This window comes from Bos javanicus, chromosome 1 (assembly GCF_032452875.1).
Source record: "Bos javanicus breed banteng chromosome 1, ARS-OSU_banteng_1.0, whole genome shotgun sequence".
NCBI lineage: Eukaryota > Metazoa > Chordata > Mammalia > Artiodactyla > Bovidae > Bos > Bos javanicus.
In genome coordinates, this window is record NC_083868.1 from 58,941,027 (window position 1) to 58,958,989 (window position 17,963).

The following is a 17,963-nucleotide window of genomic DNA, read 5'->3' on the forward strand; positions in this document are numbered from 1 at the left end:
TCCAGCTTAACCTCATAGTAATAAAAAATGCAAATGTTGAAGCAACAGTAACATGAAAAATATTTTACCTGTCAACTTAGCAAAAATAACAAATATGGTATCAAACAGGAAAATAGGTACTTCTTTGAAACAACCTTCCTGGAAGGGCCATTTGGTAAAAGTCTTTAAAATGTGCATTCTATTTTTAGGTATTTATCCGAAGTAAAAGCTTATGGATGTGTAAAAAGACTTAGTTAGCTACTTGTTCACTAAGGCTTTGTTTATAAAAGTGGTAAACTAGAAACAAGTTAAATGCCTAGCAACAGAAAAGAGTCTAGCTTGTGGTCCATGATAGTTTCATGCAGTCATTAAACACAATGGCACAGAATGACAGTCCTTAACCAGGGCTTATTCATCAAGTTCACCTGTGGAACTTCAAAAAAACCATGGTGCCCCACACCCAGAAATTCTGATTTCGTAGGTCTGAGTCTGTGTTATACTCTCAGTTGGAAACTACTGTTGTAGAAGTAGATTTAGTGACACAGAAAACTCTCATTACATTGTGGAAAATAATTTTAGAAAAACAGACCACATTATCATAAGAAAGTATATTCTCACCAAAGTGTGTATAAAGGAACATATCTCAACATAATAAAAGTCATTTATGATAAACCACAGCCAATATAATGCTCAATTGTGTAAAGCTGAGAATCTCCCCACTAAATTCAGGAACAAGACAAGGATGCCCACTCTCACCATTGCTATTCAACATAATATTGGAAAGCCACAGCAATCAACAAGAAAGAGAAATAAAAGGTATTCAAATTGGAAGAGAAGAGGTGAAACTGTCACTGTTTGCAGAAGCCATGATTCTCTATACAGAAAACCATAAAGACTTGCTATGCAAACTATTAGAACTAATAAATGAATCCAATAAGGGGACTTCTCTGGTGGTCCAGTGGTTAGGACTCCACACTTCCACTACACAGGGCACAGGTTCCATTCTTGGTCAAGGAGTGCACACATCCCTACTGTGCAGTGCAGCCAAAAAAAAAGCAAAGGAATTCAGTAAAGTGGCAAGATATAAGATTAACATATTTAAATCTGCTGCATTTCTTTATACTAACAATGAAATATCAGAAAGAGAAAGCAAAAAAAAAAATTCCATTTAAAACTGCATCATTTTGGCACAACACTGAAAATCAATTATGCTTCAATAATAAATGAATAAATAAATAAAACTGCATAAAAAAGAAACCTAGAAATAAGCTTAACCAAGGAAGTGAAAGGCCTGAAAACTATATGCTGAAAACTACAAAACACTGATAAAAGAAACTGAAGATGATTCAAAGAAACAGGAAGATATCCCATGCTCTTGAATTGGAAGAATTAATGTTATTAAAATAGCCATGCTACCCAAAGCAATCTACAGATTAAATGCAATCCCTATCAAAATATTTGTGACATTTTCCACAGAACTATAACAAATAATCCTAAAATTTGGATTCATGAAATCATGAATCATGATATGGATATGGAATCATGATATGGAATCATGAAAGAACCAGAAATGCCAAAGCAGTCCTGAGGAAAAAGGATCAAGTTGAAGGCATAGCCCTTCCAGACTTCAGACTATACTACAAAGCTACAGTAATCAAAACAGCATGGTACTGGCACAGAATATAGAGCTCAGAAATAAACTCACACACCTATAGCAGATTTATCTCTAACCAAGGAGGCAAAAGTATACAAAGGAGAAAAAAGTCTCTTCAGCAAGCGGTATTGGGAAAGCTGGACAGTCTCATGTAAATCAGTGAAATAAGAATATTTCTGAATACCACATATAAAAATAAACTCAAAATGGTTTAAAGACCTAAATATAAGACACGACATCATAAAACTCCTAGATGAGAACATAGGCAAACTGGACATAAATCATAGCTGTATTATATTAGATCAGGCTCCCAAAACAAAAGAAATAAAATCAAAAGTAATCCTACTCAAACTAAAAAGCTTTTGCACAGCAAAAGAAACCATCAACAAAACAAAAGTCCACTAAATAGAAGAAAATATTTGCAAACAATGCAACTGACAAGGGGTTAATATCCAAAATATACAACAGTGCATTCACCTCAATATCAAAAAAGCAAACAACCCAATAAAAAGTTGGCAAAAGACCTAAACAGACATGTTTCCAAAGACGACATACAGATGGCCAACAGGCACATGAAAGATGCTCAATATCACTAATTATCAGAGAAATGCAAATCAAAGCCACAGTGAGCTAACACCTCATACTGGTCAAAGTGGCCATCATCAAAAAGTCCACAAATAATAAATGCTGAAGAGGGTGTGAAGAAAAGGGAATCCTCATACACTATTGGTGGGAATGTAAACTGGTGCACCCACTGTGGAAAACAGTACAGAGTTTCCTTAAAAAATTAACACAGCAACACTATTTACAACAACCAAGACTTGGAAACAACTCAAGTGCCTATCAACAGACAATTGGTTTAAGAGTGATGTATATAAACACAGCAGAAGATTACTCGGCCATAAAAAAGAATGAAATACTGCTGTTTGCAGCAACATGGACCTAGATAATATCATACTAACTGAAGTCAGACAGAGAAAGACAAATATTATGTGATATCAATTATGTATAGAGTCTAAAAAACAATACAAATGAATGTATACACAAAACAGAAACAGATTCATAGACATAGAAAACAAACTTACAGTTGCCAAAGGGGAAAGGGGAAGGGGAGAGATAAAGTAGGAGTAGGGGATTAACGAATACAAACTACTATGTATAAAAGAGATATCAACAAGAGCACAAGAAACTATATGCAATTATCTTACAATAACCTGCTGCTGCTGCTGCTAAGTCGCTTCAGTCGTGTCCGACTCTGTGTGACCCCATAGACGGCAGCCCACCAGGCTCCCCTGTCCCTGGGATTCTCCAGGCAAGAACACTGGAGTGGGTTGTCATTGCCTTCTCCAGTGCAGGAAAGTGAAAAGTGAAAGTGAAGTCGCTCAGTCATGTCAGACTCTTAGCAATCCCATGGACTGGAGTGGGGTGCCATTGCCTTCTCCGTACAATAACCTATAGTGGAAAATAATCTGAAAAATATGTATATATAACTGAATCACTTGTGTTATATACCTGACACTAATAAAATATCGTAAATCAACTAGGCCTTCCTTTTCCTGTATTATGGCAAATTAGATATCCTCAATGACTTGACTGAAGAAAATTTAAAAGCTAAATAGCATTAAAGAGAAAAATCTCCATACGCTTGAATAGAGAAAAGACCAGGCTATATACTTCAACATGTTATTGGTGTGTGTGTGCATTCTCAGTCATGTTCGATTCTTTATGGTCCCATGGACTGTAGTCAGCCAGGCTCCTCTGTCCACGGAATTTTCCAGGCAAGAATACTGGAGTGGGTTGCCAATAGGAGGTGGTTCCTCCTCCAGGATCCTCCTGACCCAGGGATCAAACCTGTGTCTCCTGCATCTTGTACATTGGCAGGCAGGTTCTTTACCACTAGCACCACCTGGCAAGTGGTTATCTCTAAATGATGGAATTATTGCCTATTTTTTCTTTTTCCTATTTTTTACTCTTCCTCTGTGAATCCGTTTCTGTTTTGTATATACATTCATTTCTTTTTCCTTTTTGTCATTTTCTCCTGCCAATTGCCAGAACTCATACATATGAATTCTTATTAGGAAAATTAAAACTAACATTCCCCTCTTATAAATCACAAGCTCATTTACAAGAGAAATGTCTGATAATCAAATAAGAGGTTCAGGAATTCTAAACAAAGCTTTATACATCTCTTTTTGGATGGAATTTTTCTCTTAGTTGTTTTAAATTCCCTGTCTATATTACATCTCTACCAAATTTCAACTATTCCAAAGTTTATACGTGATTATAAAAGAAGACTCATTTCAAGAAAGTCAACACTGACTGAAAGGCAACCTTTGTTCACTGCAGCAGCTCTCACCTTTTAGACAGCCCAGGCCAGGAAATCTGACAACAGCATAGTCCAGGCTGTACTGTGCTGTGTTTAATCGCTCAGTCGTGTCCAACTCTCTGCAACCCCAAGGACTGTAGCCCGTGAGGCTCCTCTGATGGGAATTCTCCAGGCAAAAATATTGGAGTGGGTTGCCATGCCCTCCTCCAGGGGATCTTACCAACCCAGGGATTGAACCTAGTCTCCCACACTGCAGGCAGAGTCTTTACCACTGAGCCACTAGGGAAGCCCAAGAATCCTGGAGTGGGTAGCCTATCCCTTCTCCAGGGGAACTTCCTGACCCAGGAATTGAACTGGGGTCTCCTGCAATGCAGGTGGACTCTCTACCAAGTGAATAGCCCAGGCTATACAAGGACAAAGCTAAATTCAAGTATGTAATAAGCAGGAAGACTAAGCAAAGGAAAAACATCTTACTTCTCCATTTCTAGGTGGATCCTCCATAGCTGTTGCCTCCTCAAGCAGACCGATGCTTGATGACATGTTTGCGCTGAGTTTCCCTAGTGATGCTGCCTCCAGCAGCTCATTCATTTTCTTCCTGGTTTCCTCCTTTGTTACAGCCAGTTCTCTCTTTAGGATCTCTGCACGATGCCAATGCTGCCATTCTGTAAAATGGTGTTGGAGAACTTGTTTCCGGTTATGCTCAGTGGCCAGTTGTTGTTTTCTAAGCAACAAAGCACTTCCATTAAAAAAGAAGCCATTTACTGCTTTTTAGTTGATAATATAAATGAAATACAAGTCTAAAGAAGTTCTAGAGATGCTACATCACAGCTCCAGTTTGTTCTTTTATTTAAGCTCAAAGGAGTCATTTTATAAAATTCCCCAGTGCAAAGGCTGTGCTCAAAGAAGAAAATGGCACCTCAAGGCACTGCCTCGGAAGAAAGAGGGACTGTTCTGTTCTGTCGCACCACAAAGACTAGCTAAATTTTTTTATTATCATAATATAGTTTCTGAGAGGTTCTGGAGGGGAAGGAGCAGAAAGAATAGGTATTCAGGTAACTACTTGAAAAAATATATGAATGGATGAGGGAGATATTCAACTATACTTGCAAATCTAAGGAAGACAGGTTTGGGAGGAGAAAGGGACAAAACTTAACAAGTGAATTGTCAATAATTAGTTAAGTATAAGACATAAAAATAAACATGAATTTACAAGGGTGAACCTTGCAGAAGGACTTGGTCAGGGAAAGGATCTCTGCAGAGAAGGACTCGTTTACCAAAGCCATAAAGTGCATGAACGAAGGACGACTTCCTTGTGCAGACACTTGTTAACACTAGAAGTACGTGAAGGAATACACAAGGCACTTGCTCCCACAGAGCTCACTCATAATCTAGTAGGGGATCTGGTTCACTCTCTTCCTAAGGAAGAGCTCCTTTTGATTCCTGAAAACTTCGTGATGTTAGGGGACATGACTGAGTGGAGTTGGGAACTGCCAGCTACATTCCCCTCCCAAAGGGGCTCTCAATTTGAAGACATTTTGGGGATAGCCAGGTGACAATTCAAGCATAGAGGTCTCTGAGATCAGTCTATAAGTGGATGATTATCATCTCTGAAGAAGGGAGATGTAGAGCTTGGAACTTATGTCACAACCAGGGTCCATTTTGAGATTTAAAATCTAATATTGTTTAGATACCTACTAATTTTACCTTGTAAAGGTGACTTGAATAAATTCTCTACAACACTATTTGCATATTCACTTCTGTTAAACATATGTAACACTTAACCCTCCTCATGGACTTTTTGGGGTCATATCAAAAAAAATCGTAAGGTTTTAAGCCAATGAGTCAGAAGAACATTTCTACAGTTCTTACATGCTTAAAGTGACTTTTAAACCTTCTGTGACTGACACCTACACTAAGGAAAAAATGTTACACCATGACTTCAATATAAGCTTGTGTGTGTATGAAACAAAGTATATATAATTGCAACAAAAGTTTTGTCAAAGGATATTTACCCTTACTACCAGAGATGTACTCCAATGTTTCTTTTCTAATCTATCCTATTTTTTAAAAAACATACCTTGTCTTGAGGCTGATTTTAGGAACCATTAATGAGTTAAAACCCTTAATTTGAAAGACTACTCCAGAGTCACAGAATTTAACATATGTCAGAGGAGTTGGGTGAAATAACCAACTAGTGAGAGTAATGTTGATTGAAATAATAGAATTTAGGATAAATGCTAACAACAATTCTGCCAACAGCATATTTCATTATATATATTTGTTTCTTTCTAATGCAATGATAGATAAAAAATACTTGGTGATTGACTGATGGTTTTTATAGTAAAAATACAATATGGTAATAAACATTTATATATAATATTTTACTTTGATAGAAAAAAAGAAAAGGATTTGAGACTGAGTGACCTTGGAATAAAAATTTTAAAAGAAATAAGACTAATAAATCAGGTAGCAATGCAGGAAAGAACAAAGCTCAAAAATTGCAATGTCTAAATAATGAAACAAACAAAACACCCTATGGCATTTTACTCAAGTGAGTGGAAATTGTAAATTTCCACAGGCCAGAAGATGTATGTGCTCTGTCTAATTAATGTAAAATTTGATTTACATCAATCTGGGCATGAAGGAGAAGTGTGAAGTCTACCTGATATGTTAATTTCATGTTTTTATAGCAAAATCACTGCAGATGGTGACTGCAGCCATGAAATTAAAAGACACTTACTCCTTGGAAGAAAAGTCATGACCAACGTAGATAGCATATTTAAAAGCAGAGGCATTACTTTGCCAACAAAGGTCCGTATAGTCAAGGCTATGGTTTTTCCAGTGGTCATGTATGGATGTGAGAGTTGGACTGTGAAGAAAGCTGAACTCTAAAGAATTGATGCTTTTGAACTGTGGTGTTGGAGAAGACTCTTGAGAGTCCCTTGGACTGCAAGTAGATCCAACCAGTCCATTCTGAAGGAGATCAGCCCTGGGATTTCTTTGGAAGGAATGATGCTGAAGCTGAAACTCCAGTACTTTGGCCACCTCATGCGAAGAGTTGACTCATTGGAAAAGACTCTGATGCTGGGAGGGATTGGGGGCAGGAGGAGAAGGGGACGACAGAGGATGAGATGGCTGGATGGCATCACTGACTCGACGGACGTGACTCTGGGTGAACTCCGGGAGTTGGTGATGGACAGGGAGGCCTGGCGTGCTGTGATTCATGGGGTCACAAAGAGTTGGACACAACTGAGCAACTGAACTGAACTGAACTGATAGCATAAACAGCTAAAAGCTGCACTGGACTCTTGACTGTCAAGGAGAGAGATTATTTGGATAGTATGAAAAGGCAAAGAGAAAAATACTTCTGGAAATATAACAAAAGACTAAAGAGTTAAAAAAAAAAAAAAGTGGGTTGAAAATGCATGTTTATTATTGTGTTCAGAGCTTTCCCTATAGTGAATATGCAGGGATTCAAGGATGTACTTGGGTTTGTGGGAATGGTAGGAACACAGAAGCCAGGGATCCAGAGACAAGGCTGGTTCTGCTCTTGCTCCCTTGTGGTTCCCTTCAGCAGAGTGACACTTTTGCAGACAAGCCCATTTTTATACCTTTAAAATGATGATACTAAAAGCATAAATATTTCTGAAACTGAAAAATCACTTCTTAAAAGCTCAGTCAGATGTGATTTACTTCGGCATGCTAACCCAAAGAAATAGTTCCAAATAAACATAAAATGAAGAGGTCCTTTATGGATCCTGTCCCAATATGGTTCCAGGGTGAAATCAGGGAATTTCTGATAAGAGTATATAAATTGATCATTATAATTATATAACAAATGCAGAGAAAGGCTGTCTCCAAAGAACTAAGTAGATAAAATGTAATAGGTCCAAACAGGAATTTAAATATGAGCCAGGCTGCTCAGAATCAACACCTCAAATGCTACGTATCTGTTGATCTAAAACACTAGTCAGAAGAACACTAACTAGATAGGGGACCCTGGGTAAGCAACTGAAAGTGTCTCAGATTCCGCTTCAAAAGTGGTGTCATTCTAACAACAAGCCCTATACTGCCCCATCGCACAGGAGTCTGTTTTTAAAGATGTAATTAAATTTTAAAAAGAACCTGAAAATATAGAACAAATGCATGTAAGGTAACAGCCCTATCTAAGGACAAGACTATTAGATATCTAAAAGGTCAGTGTCTTGAATTTTTTAAAAGGAAGTGAGAAATGATAAACAAATAACCATATGCTAGTGATCCAATAAGAGTGCTGAAATCTGATGCAGAACACAAAAATAGCAACGATGCAAACAGCTGCATTTGGGGTGAGCGGGTTCAGCAGGAACAGGAATGCATAAGCTAATGCATTCTGAAATGCACCAGGTAGCCCCCTCCAGGGAAAACATGGAAGATAACACAATTCTACTTTAGAGAGATTTAAAGTGAGCCAGCCAGGGCAAGTCTGGCTGGTCCTCCTGCCTCTCTGGCAGACACACTAGGAGCTTTACCAGCTTTGGATGCCACGTAATTTCTAGCCTCTCAAATGGATACTGCGATGAGCATGAAGGGAAGGGCAGTGGACCGTGATTAACAGAGATGCTTCATAAAAGACTGCCCTGCAGCACGCTGAAATCAGGAGTTCAGAAATGGGGACTACCTGACAGTCTCTCGTCAGTTCTGCCTTCCCACCCCTAGCTAGCCTGGCGGGTTCACCCCAGCCTTTCCCACACAAGCTGAGTATGTACTGGCTTACCAGTTTTCCCCTAAACTGAAAAATGCTCTCTTCTACTTAGTCATGATCTGTCTCTCTCAAAAGATGGGACCCAAGAGTTCCTATTTTTAAAAAGCTGCTTGGGGGACTGTAATGCATGATAGCCAAGTCTATGTCACTCCTAAGTTTTTTATCTTATTGCGCCTTCTGTTGCAATTATTTTTAGTATTTGGGTAAATTTTTAACTTCCCCACTTAGATTGAAAACTCCTAAAAGGCAAGAATGTTCAACACTCTTTTTAGTTCCTCTGCAGGTACTTAAGAAAAAGTCTACTATACAGTAAGCATCAGTAAAGCTGACCAGGTGAATGAATACATGCTCTCAGACAGAATAAATGAATGAGTGAGTGAATAAATGTCACGGTTTGAAGGATGACAAAGGGCCTGCCACTGTACTCCCCAATCCCCATCACTGACATTTTGGGCACTGTTTGCAGACACTGCCTAATAAAGTGTAAGTTTCCTAGGAGGGATAACATCAAATTGAGGAGTACAGAGACGGAGTATGAGGAGCTAGAGGGACACAGGGAAGAGATGAAAGCCTGGTCCAGGAAAGGCCCAAAGCACTTGTTCAAGGGAAGGCAGGGTTGAGGATACTGTGGAGATTAGTAAGAGAAGGACAGAGATGCTTCCCAGGAAAGAACTGAGGAATCGGGAGAGTAGGCTCAGGAACGGTGGGGAGAGGATGTAGAAAACAAGCCCTGCTTCTTCCCAGTGTGTCCAGGCTGGCTGTAAATGGAAGGAATATGGTGGAGAGGCGGAATGGAAGATCTGGAGCCAACTTTCAAAAGTGAATATGTTAAAGAAATTACAAATACAGTTCAAGTCCAATACCACCACGGCCAAGGGTCTAACTTAGCATTGTGTGCCACCATTTCGTTGTACTACCTGAGTGGGTAAATCCTTAATTAAGAGTTCGGGAATATCTGTCAATGTTCCAACTGTATTACAATATTGTACTGACATTCTATATACACCGAAACTACTTTTAAAAGAAAAAAGATAGACAAAAATTCCTATTAGGGAATTTTTAAGAAAATTTAGAAAATAAACCTTTAGAAAAAGGTGTATCTTTCAGGAGAAATACATGGATGAGTGAGGCTCTGAGCACAAGCTCAGTAAGAAAAGAAGGTGACTAAATCAGGAATAAGAGAGGGATTTATTGTTGCTCCAGAGAGAAAGTGGGAAGAACAGAAAGGAAAGAAGGCAGAGAAAGAAGCCCCAAATGCTGGGCCCTGCAAGGGGGACAGGCCAGTAAGAGGAAAGCCCAAGTGGCAAAAACAAATGTGGATTCAAGAGCTGGAGCCTCAGGTCAGAGCTGACATCTGGGAAACAGACACAACACATGATTTTCATGTCCAGGTGAATGGGCTGAAGAACCAACGATGTCCTGTCCATCTGTTAAGAGTTATAATTTCTATAATGGGTAACCCATTTACAATAAGTGCTCTCTATCCTTTGATCTCACTATTTAGGAAAAAAATGCTTGAAAATGTATAGAGTTAAATTATAGAAGAAGAAGCAACCAACTTCATTCATCCACTGGCTCACCTATTATTCATCAATTATGTATTTAGCGTTTACAGAGAAACTGGGAGAAACTCTGACGAGCATAGCAAAGGGGATCCTGGCTCTCCTGACACCCTTAGTCCCACTGACACTTCTTGGTTTCTGCTTGTAGTAGCTACCTTTGAGCTTTTTTCTCTACCTCTAATAACCCAACCTTCTTTGCACAAAATCACCCAAAAATTTCCTAAAACAATCTCTAGAATGAAGAACAACATGCAGAAAGCCAGGGATTTGTAGGAAAGCAACATGAAGGACAGTGTGGCTCCTTTTCTATATTTCTACCTTGATTTGTTATTTATTAATTACTGCTCTTGTTTCACATCTACAACCATCTAGAGTCAACGGCAATATACCTGAAAAACATGACTGTCTTAGGGAGCCATCACCTAGATTTTCTTTAACTAGGAGCAGCATAGTATAGGAAAAAGCATCTGACTTAGCATCAAAAGGACCAGGCTCTAGTCTTGGATGGGCTACTTGAAGCTTTATGACCTTGACAGAGTTGTTCATCCTTTCTGTGCCTTATTTTTGCAATGTGTAAAATGAGGGGCTGGATCAGATACTCCTTGAGGTATATCTTCCTACTCAAAGAGTTTCTTGCTCTAAAGGTTTATAGTAAAAAAAAATTATTATAAGTTAAATATTTTCTAACTCTGACAGTTAAAAAAATGTAGTATCTGTGCTAAGCATTTAAAAATAGACACTTGAAAATAATTCACAGATATGAGACAAGAAGTTCTAAGAAGATCTTTAAAAAAAAAATTGGCACACAGTGCTATTATGAAATCCCCATTTAGTGCTTTTATATTTAAATAGCTTAATTGGAATGGAATCTCAAGTTCTTCAGATTTTTCTTCTATAGGTTTCTTCTTCTGGCATGTAAATTTCACAGACCACTCTGAACTTTAACATCTTAGTTTCCACTCCTGTTATGCCCTCACTCATGATGTTTCCCCTTTGCAACATCTCTAATTTCCTTCGCTTTTTTATCCAACAAATCCACCCAATTCTTTGGTCAATCACTGGGTCCTCAAAATTTAGAAGTAAATTGTAAAATGCTCCTCCCCCACACTGAAGATATTCCCTCAGCATACTGTAGGAAAGGAAAATTGTCTAAGTCACCATCCTGCTTAAAAACCTTCAGGTATTCACCTTTATCTACCAAAGAATGCCTAAACTCCTTGTCTTACCATTTAAGGCCTTTCACAAGTTTATGAACTTGACAACCACAGGCTTGATGATTTCCAGCCATATTTCATGCCATCATCTCACTCCTTACTTCTACTGAGGAACATCCCACTAACCGCATGCAGAATCCAACTTAAGACCCATCTTCTTGATAAAGTCCTTCCTGATATTCTGTAGGAGCCTCCTCAGTTACTTCCCTCTAGTAGGTTCTCAACAGCCAAAGGAGATACATTACAAAGTATATAATGCTAGTCCACACCTGTACTATTTCTAGATTTCATCTTCCCCACAAAACTGAGTTCTTAGAAGATAAGGGGTCATGCGTCAGGCTCCTACGCACCCACCCCATGGCCTGATGCTGTCATGGTGATGCACAACTCCAGCGTGACACTCCCTTCTATCAATACATGATGATACTTTCACATAGGATTCATCCAATTTTCCACCCAGAATGAACAAGAGGATCGCTGGTTGAGAAGTGATTAAACCCAAGACCATGAACTGCTCCCTCCAGCTTTCCTCACCAATAAACAAATGGTTCCTTCCACATCTATGATTTTGGTTCAAGAATGCAAAGTTGAGCTTGGAAATCAAAAGAAGAAAACATATTGAAAGTTGATAGAGCAAAAGAAAGTTTTCTTTGAGGACAAATTCTGTGTCATTCACAAGTCTAAGAGGGAACTGATACAAAGGTGTCAAAAACCTCTAAATAAGATGTGGGGAAGTGGGAGAAATCATTCTTGCAAGGTTTGCTCTCCCAAATGGATGTTCGTTACCTATGTCTGTAATTAACATTCTATGTGAGGACAGTGATTTCTATCAATGAAAATCACTAGCACATAAGCTAAAATCTGTCTCCTAAATTGTAAGATGGTCCAGGGTGCAATGCTACTATATCAAAGGACAAGGGAAAAAGCATAATACTAGCTTCCTTTAAAAAAAGAAAAGCATGTACATTTGTATATTTTAATCCAAATTTTTTTGCTTATAATGTTCAGTTAAAATTTTCCAGTTTGGGATGTAACAGAGAAGAACAGTGATATATTTTAAATGTAAATGAGATGATTTCAGTGAACAACATTTTTAGAGCTTATTTTTGGGTTCTTCAGGAGGAAACATGTCCTACATAAACATAGAAACATAAACGTATGTCCTACATATACATTTTCATAGTATATAATTCATGGTATTAATACAAATAATAGTACCTGTTTTCTTCTCTAAGGTAATTTTCTATGGCTTGAGTCTCTCGCCCCAACTTCTGGGATCTCGTGTAGTCTCTCCAGGCCCGCAGGACCTTCAGTTGCAACTTCCAGTCGGACAGGGTCCCAGCTTTCCCCAGCTTAATCCTATGATCAAGAATCAGCTTGTGCCAGGCAGAGAAATACCGTTTTTGACACTGCAATGGAAACATTGGAAAATCAGTGCTAGGGTTTCTAATATCTACTGATGGGAACCCTCTCCTCAGATTTCCCCCTCATACTTTTTCTAACAAATCTAGGAACTTGATGGAAGGGGAACAGACAACTGCTTTATGCCAATAATGATGAGAAACACTCAAGTCTTGCAGCTAAGGCACTATCAGCCTCATGACTTAAGCTATTACTACAATATTTAACTCTTGTCTTAAGGCACTAGTCCTACATAGAGCTGGAGTAGCTGTCACATCTAAGATCTAAGTTAAGAGGCCTATTTGGGAGACTTGAAAGGTCTGCTTCGCAGAGATCTCCCGTGCCAGACTGTCTTGGGGCTTCAATGCCAACCGGGAACATCACTGATGTCCTAAACAAACGAACATAGGAGATCCCATAGCATGGAATGCAGTTTCTGGTGCCTCGGAACAAGACAGCTAAAAATGGCTTCAGCTGAGCTACCACTGACCACGTCAGGGTTTTGGTGAGCACTCCAAGAGAAACTAGATACCCAGGCTGCTTGCAATCTTCCACTATATGTATCTGACAACAAATCAGACAAGGTATACTGACCCTAAGGATGTCCCCAGAGGAGTACTTATGGTGCCAGGCTAAGACCTACATCTTCTATTTTCACATTTTATGCTCCTACTTCATCAAATTACTTTCAGTTCTTGCCTTATACCAACCACACTGTTTTTGCACTTCCCCATTTATGGTCATATTAATTTCTCTGTCCTTTTATGCCCTCTCTTTGCCTGATGACTTCAGGAGTCACCTCTCTCCGGAAGCCCTCCTATTACCAACTACTCTCCCCACATGCAAGTACTCTTCCCCTGGGTTGCCAGAGCAACCTATGCTTTCTACAGTTAAAGCAGTCCTCATACTATATTATAGTCACCTGATACCAGTCTTCACAAGACTGTGAGCCTCTAGAGGAGGGCCTGGCAGATCTGAGAGTGCACCACATGTGCATGCTCAGTTGCTCAGGCATGTCTGACTCTGTGATGCCATGGACTGTAGCCGCCAGGCTCCTCTGTCCATGGAATTCTCCAGGTAAGAATACTGGAGTGGGTAGCCATGCCCTTCTCCAGGGGATCTTCCCAACTCAAGGATCAAACCCAGGTCTCCTGCATTGGAGGTGAATTCTTTATTGTCTGAGCCCCAGGGAAGCCCCGTACTACATGTGGGGGGCACTACATAGAAAGTAACTGCATAGAAAGTGACTCTGGGAGGTCCAAGAGGTGCCTAGCAACCAGCATCAAGAACTTGGGGGCCATAGCAGGGTTGGCCCTATTTACTGCTTCTTTCTCTTTAAAAATACTTATCCTTCACTATTTTAACATTTAGTAAGCACCCATTGTGTTTGAATTTTGGGATTCTGAACAAGTTTTTTTAAGATATAATCTCTGCGTTTGTGAGGTTATAGGGAGAAAGAGTATATAACTTAAAGACCAATAACATAGGCGAGCATAGGCTGGAATTCCTAGAATAGCTCATTTGGCCTGAAATATTTTCCACAAAAGAAACCGATTATATTGTCATTTAGACAAACTACAAAATCTTGTTTTTTATAATTTTCCATTAGGAGAAACCACAAAAGTCTTTAAATATTCCTTGTTCCTTCTCCATTATGTCAAACGAGGACAGATTTTCTAGACTTTCACCTTAGATCCCATAAAAGGAAAAGCAGGAAGGATGGAGAAAGTAAGAGAAAAGGGAGGAAGGACAGAATGAATGAAGGGAAATTCACTGAACATAAGATACATTTTTAGTCATAACAAGGAAAAGATGCACAGCTGCCTGTTGAGGGGGTATGGTTTTTTATTATTATTTATCTATCCCAAAAAATACAGCATGAAAAAAATAGTGTTAACTTGTGCACTGTAGTCTAAAGAAAACATCATATCTATTTGCCACATTCACTTAAGAGTTTCTTCTTAAGTGACTTGATGAAATATTCTATATATAGGTAACTATCTCTAATTTTAACTCCTGGAATATTTCTAACAATTAAATAGTACAAACATAATCCACCTTGATGATAATAGCACTATTAAGAGTGTCCTTCTTGGATTTCCACATTCTTTCTCTCTGTAAAATTCAAAGCATTTCCCATGTACTATTTTATTAACTCATAGACCATCATTACAAAATAGACTCCAGATATTATGATTTACCTTACCAAGCCAAATTTCAAATTGAAAAGGGATAATGGCTAAATTCACAAAGTGAAGAGTTCGTGGTATACCTAAAGCTAAAATGAAAACATTCAGGCATCCTGATGACCCTAATATACCAGGCTATGGAGAACAGTGTGGAGATTCCTTAAAAAACTGAAAATAGAACTGCCTTATGATCCAGCAATCCCACTGCTGGGCATACACACTGAGGAAACCAGAAGGGAAAGAGACACGTGTACCCCAATGTTCATCACAGCACTGTTTATAATAGCCAGGACATGGAAGCAACCTAGATGCCCATCAGCAGATGAATGGATAAGAAAGCTGTGGTACATATACACAATGGAGTATTACTCAGCCATTAAAAAGAATACATTTGAATCAGTTCTAATGAGATGGATAAAACTGGAACCTATTATACAGAGTGAAGTAAGCCAGAAAGAAAAACACCAGTACAGTATACTAACACATATATATGGAATTTAGAAAGATGGTAACAATAACCCTGTGTACGAGACAGCAAAAGAGACACCGATGTATAGATCAGTCTTATGGACTCTGTGGGAGAGGGAGAGGGTGGGGAGATTTGGGAAAATAGCATTGAAACATGTATAATATCATGTATGAAACGAGTTGCCAGTCCAGGTTCGATGCACGGTACTGGATGCTTGGGGCTGGTGCAATGGGACGACCCAGAGGGAGGGTAGGGGAGGGAGGAGGGAGGAGGGTTCAGGACGGGGAACGCGGGTATACCTGTAAAAAAAAATTAAAAAAAAAAAAAACTTCTCTTAAAGAGGAAGAGCAAATTATTTGCTTTTTTTATACTGAAAGAGAAAGAATTTGATACATCACTTACCTCAGTAGAAAAGCACTGCTGGAAAACATGAATTTAAGAGGGGGAAAATTTGAGTTTGTAAACGCCATAGTCAATATATTAATATTTCTTTAAAAATACTTAAGTTTAGACTTTGAGAGCAACATGATCAGTTTTGAAGGTCTGTAATTCAGTTTCACTACATAGAAGTTAATAGCAGCAAAGTGACATACTCATACGGTAACTGCTCTCTTGAAATCACCTTGCCATTGGTTTTTATCCCTGCCTACTCAAAAGAGCAACCCAGCAATCCCATTTAAATTAAAAAAAAAATAAAAGTATGAATCAATAGTCACTTGGTTATTCTTGATTCACAGTAAACATTATTTAGACAAACAGGAGTCCCATCAAAGTGCTTGGAAGAAAATATTTGACAGAGGAAAAAAGTCTTGGTTCTGTCTGCTCTGGGACAAGATGCTAGCACTCTGTTCTTACTGAGAACAGACAAGAAGTGACACAGCTGACAGTCACCATCTACTTATCCTTCCTATTATGTTCCCCCAAGCAGAGTCCCCACAGTGCTCAGGCCTGCTTCTCCTCTACAGTTCTCCACTCTGGAACTACAGAAGGGCTCTATCCCTTTGCTCTATGAAACAAGAACTTTACTTAAAATCAAAGCTGGTTGGAAAAGGAACAGATTCTGCTTAAGCCAGAGAACCATGTTTGAACAAGGCAGACAACTAGTCTTATCTCTCTCTGCTTCTTACCTAGCTCATTTATTTCTGCACCATGTTTTTATGTCTAATACATTCTCAAATAAAGTCATTTGCTCTTTTGCTAACTTCTAACGTCTCTTTTTTACAGTTGTGGTGATAATTAAGACTTGTTACAGGTAAATAAAATGCTGGAAATCACTTTGGGAAGAACTGCTCCTAAGTACATATCCACCTGCACTGCAGGCAGATTCTTTACCGACTGAGCTACCAGGGAAGCCCAATGTTTAAAATAAAATACTACAAAGTGAGTTCAAAATTGGAAAAGGAGTACATCAAGGCTGTATATTGTCACCTTGCTTATTTAACTTATATGCAGAGGACATCATGCGAAATGATGGCCTGGATGAATCACAAGCTGGAATCAAGATTGCTGGAAGAAATATCAACAACTTCAGATATGCAGGTAATACCACTGTAATGGCAGAAAGTGAAGAAGAACTCAATAATTTCTTGATGAGGGTGAAAGAGAGTGAAAAAGCTAGCTTAAAACTCAACATTCAAAAAACTAAGATCATGGTATCTGGTCCCATTACTTCATAGCAAATATATGGGGAAAAAGTGGAAACAATGGCAGATTTTATTTTCTTAGGCACAAAAATCTGTGGACAGTGACTGCAGCCATGAAATTAACAGATATTTGCTCCCTGGAAGAAAAGCAAATCTAGACAGTGTATTAAAAAGCAAAAAAATAACTATGCCGCAAAGGTCTGTCTAGTCAAAGCTAAGGTTTTTCCGGTGGTCATGCATGGATGTGAGACTTGGACCGTAAAGAAGGCTGAGTGCCAAAGAACTGATGTTTTTGAACTGTGGTGTTGGAGAAGACTCTTGAGAGTCCTGTGGTCAGCAAGGAGATACAACCAGTCACTCCTAAAGGAGGTCAACCTTGAATATTCATTGGAAGGGCTAGTGCTGAAGCTGAAGCTCCAATACTTTGGCCACCTGATGCCAAGAGCTATTTCACTGGAAAAGACCCTGATCGTGGAAAAGACTCAGGGCAGGAGGCGAAGTGGATGGACAGAGGATGAGAATGTTGGATGGCATCACTTACTCAATGGACATGAGTTTGAGCACACTTCGGGAGATAGTGAAGGACAGGGAAACCTGGCCTGCTGCAGTCCATGGGGTTGCAAAGACCTGGACATGACTGAGCGACTGAACAACAACTACAAAGTGAAATTTAGAAAGTTTTTAAGTGAAATGCTTTTCTTCTTTCAAAATCTTCTACAAAACATCATTCAGTCATTAAGGATTCCACTCAAGAGAAGAAATGACAGCTCACTCTGCTAAAT

The 17,963-nt window shown here is 39.0% G+C and overlaps 1 protein-coding gene across 3 annotated transcripts in view; it reads right to left on the reverse strand.

Annotated features, from left to right (window-relative positions):
- Positions 1-17,963, reverse strand: part of CCDC191 (coiled-coil domain containing 191) — a 98,896-nt gene that overhangs the window by 44,786 nt on the left and 36,147 nt on the right. For all 3 annotated transcript variants that reach the window (XR_009738307.1, XM_061427093.1, XM_061427089.1), the window contains exons 8-9: positions 12,698-12,888; positions 4,434-4,680 (exon numbers count right to left, since the gene is read on the reverse strand). Coding sequence is in view for 2 of the 3 variants with exons in the window: in XM_061427093.1 (XP_061283077.1) it covers positions 4,434-4,680; positions 12,698-12,888 (438 nt within the window). In the remaining variant the exon portion in view is untranslated. The remainder of the gene's footprint in view (positions 1-4,433; positions 4,681-12,697; positions 12,889-17,963) is intronic.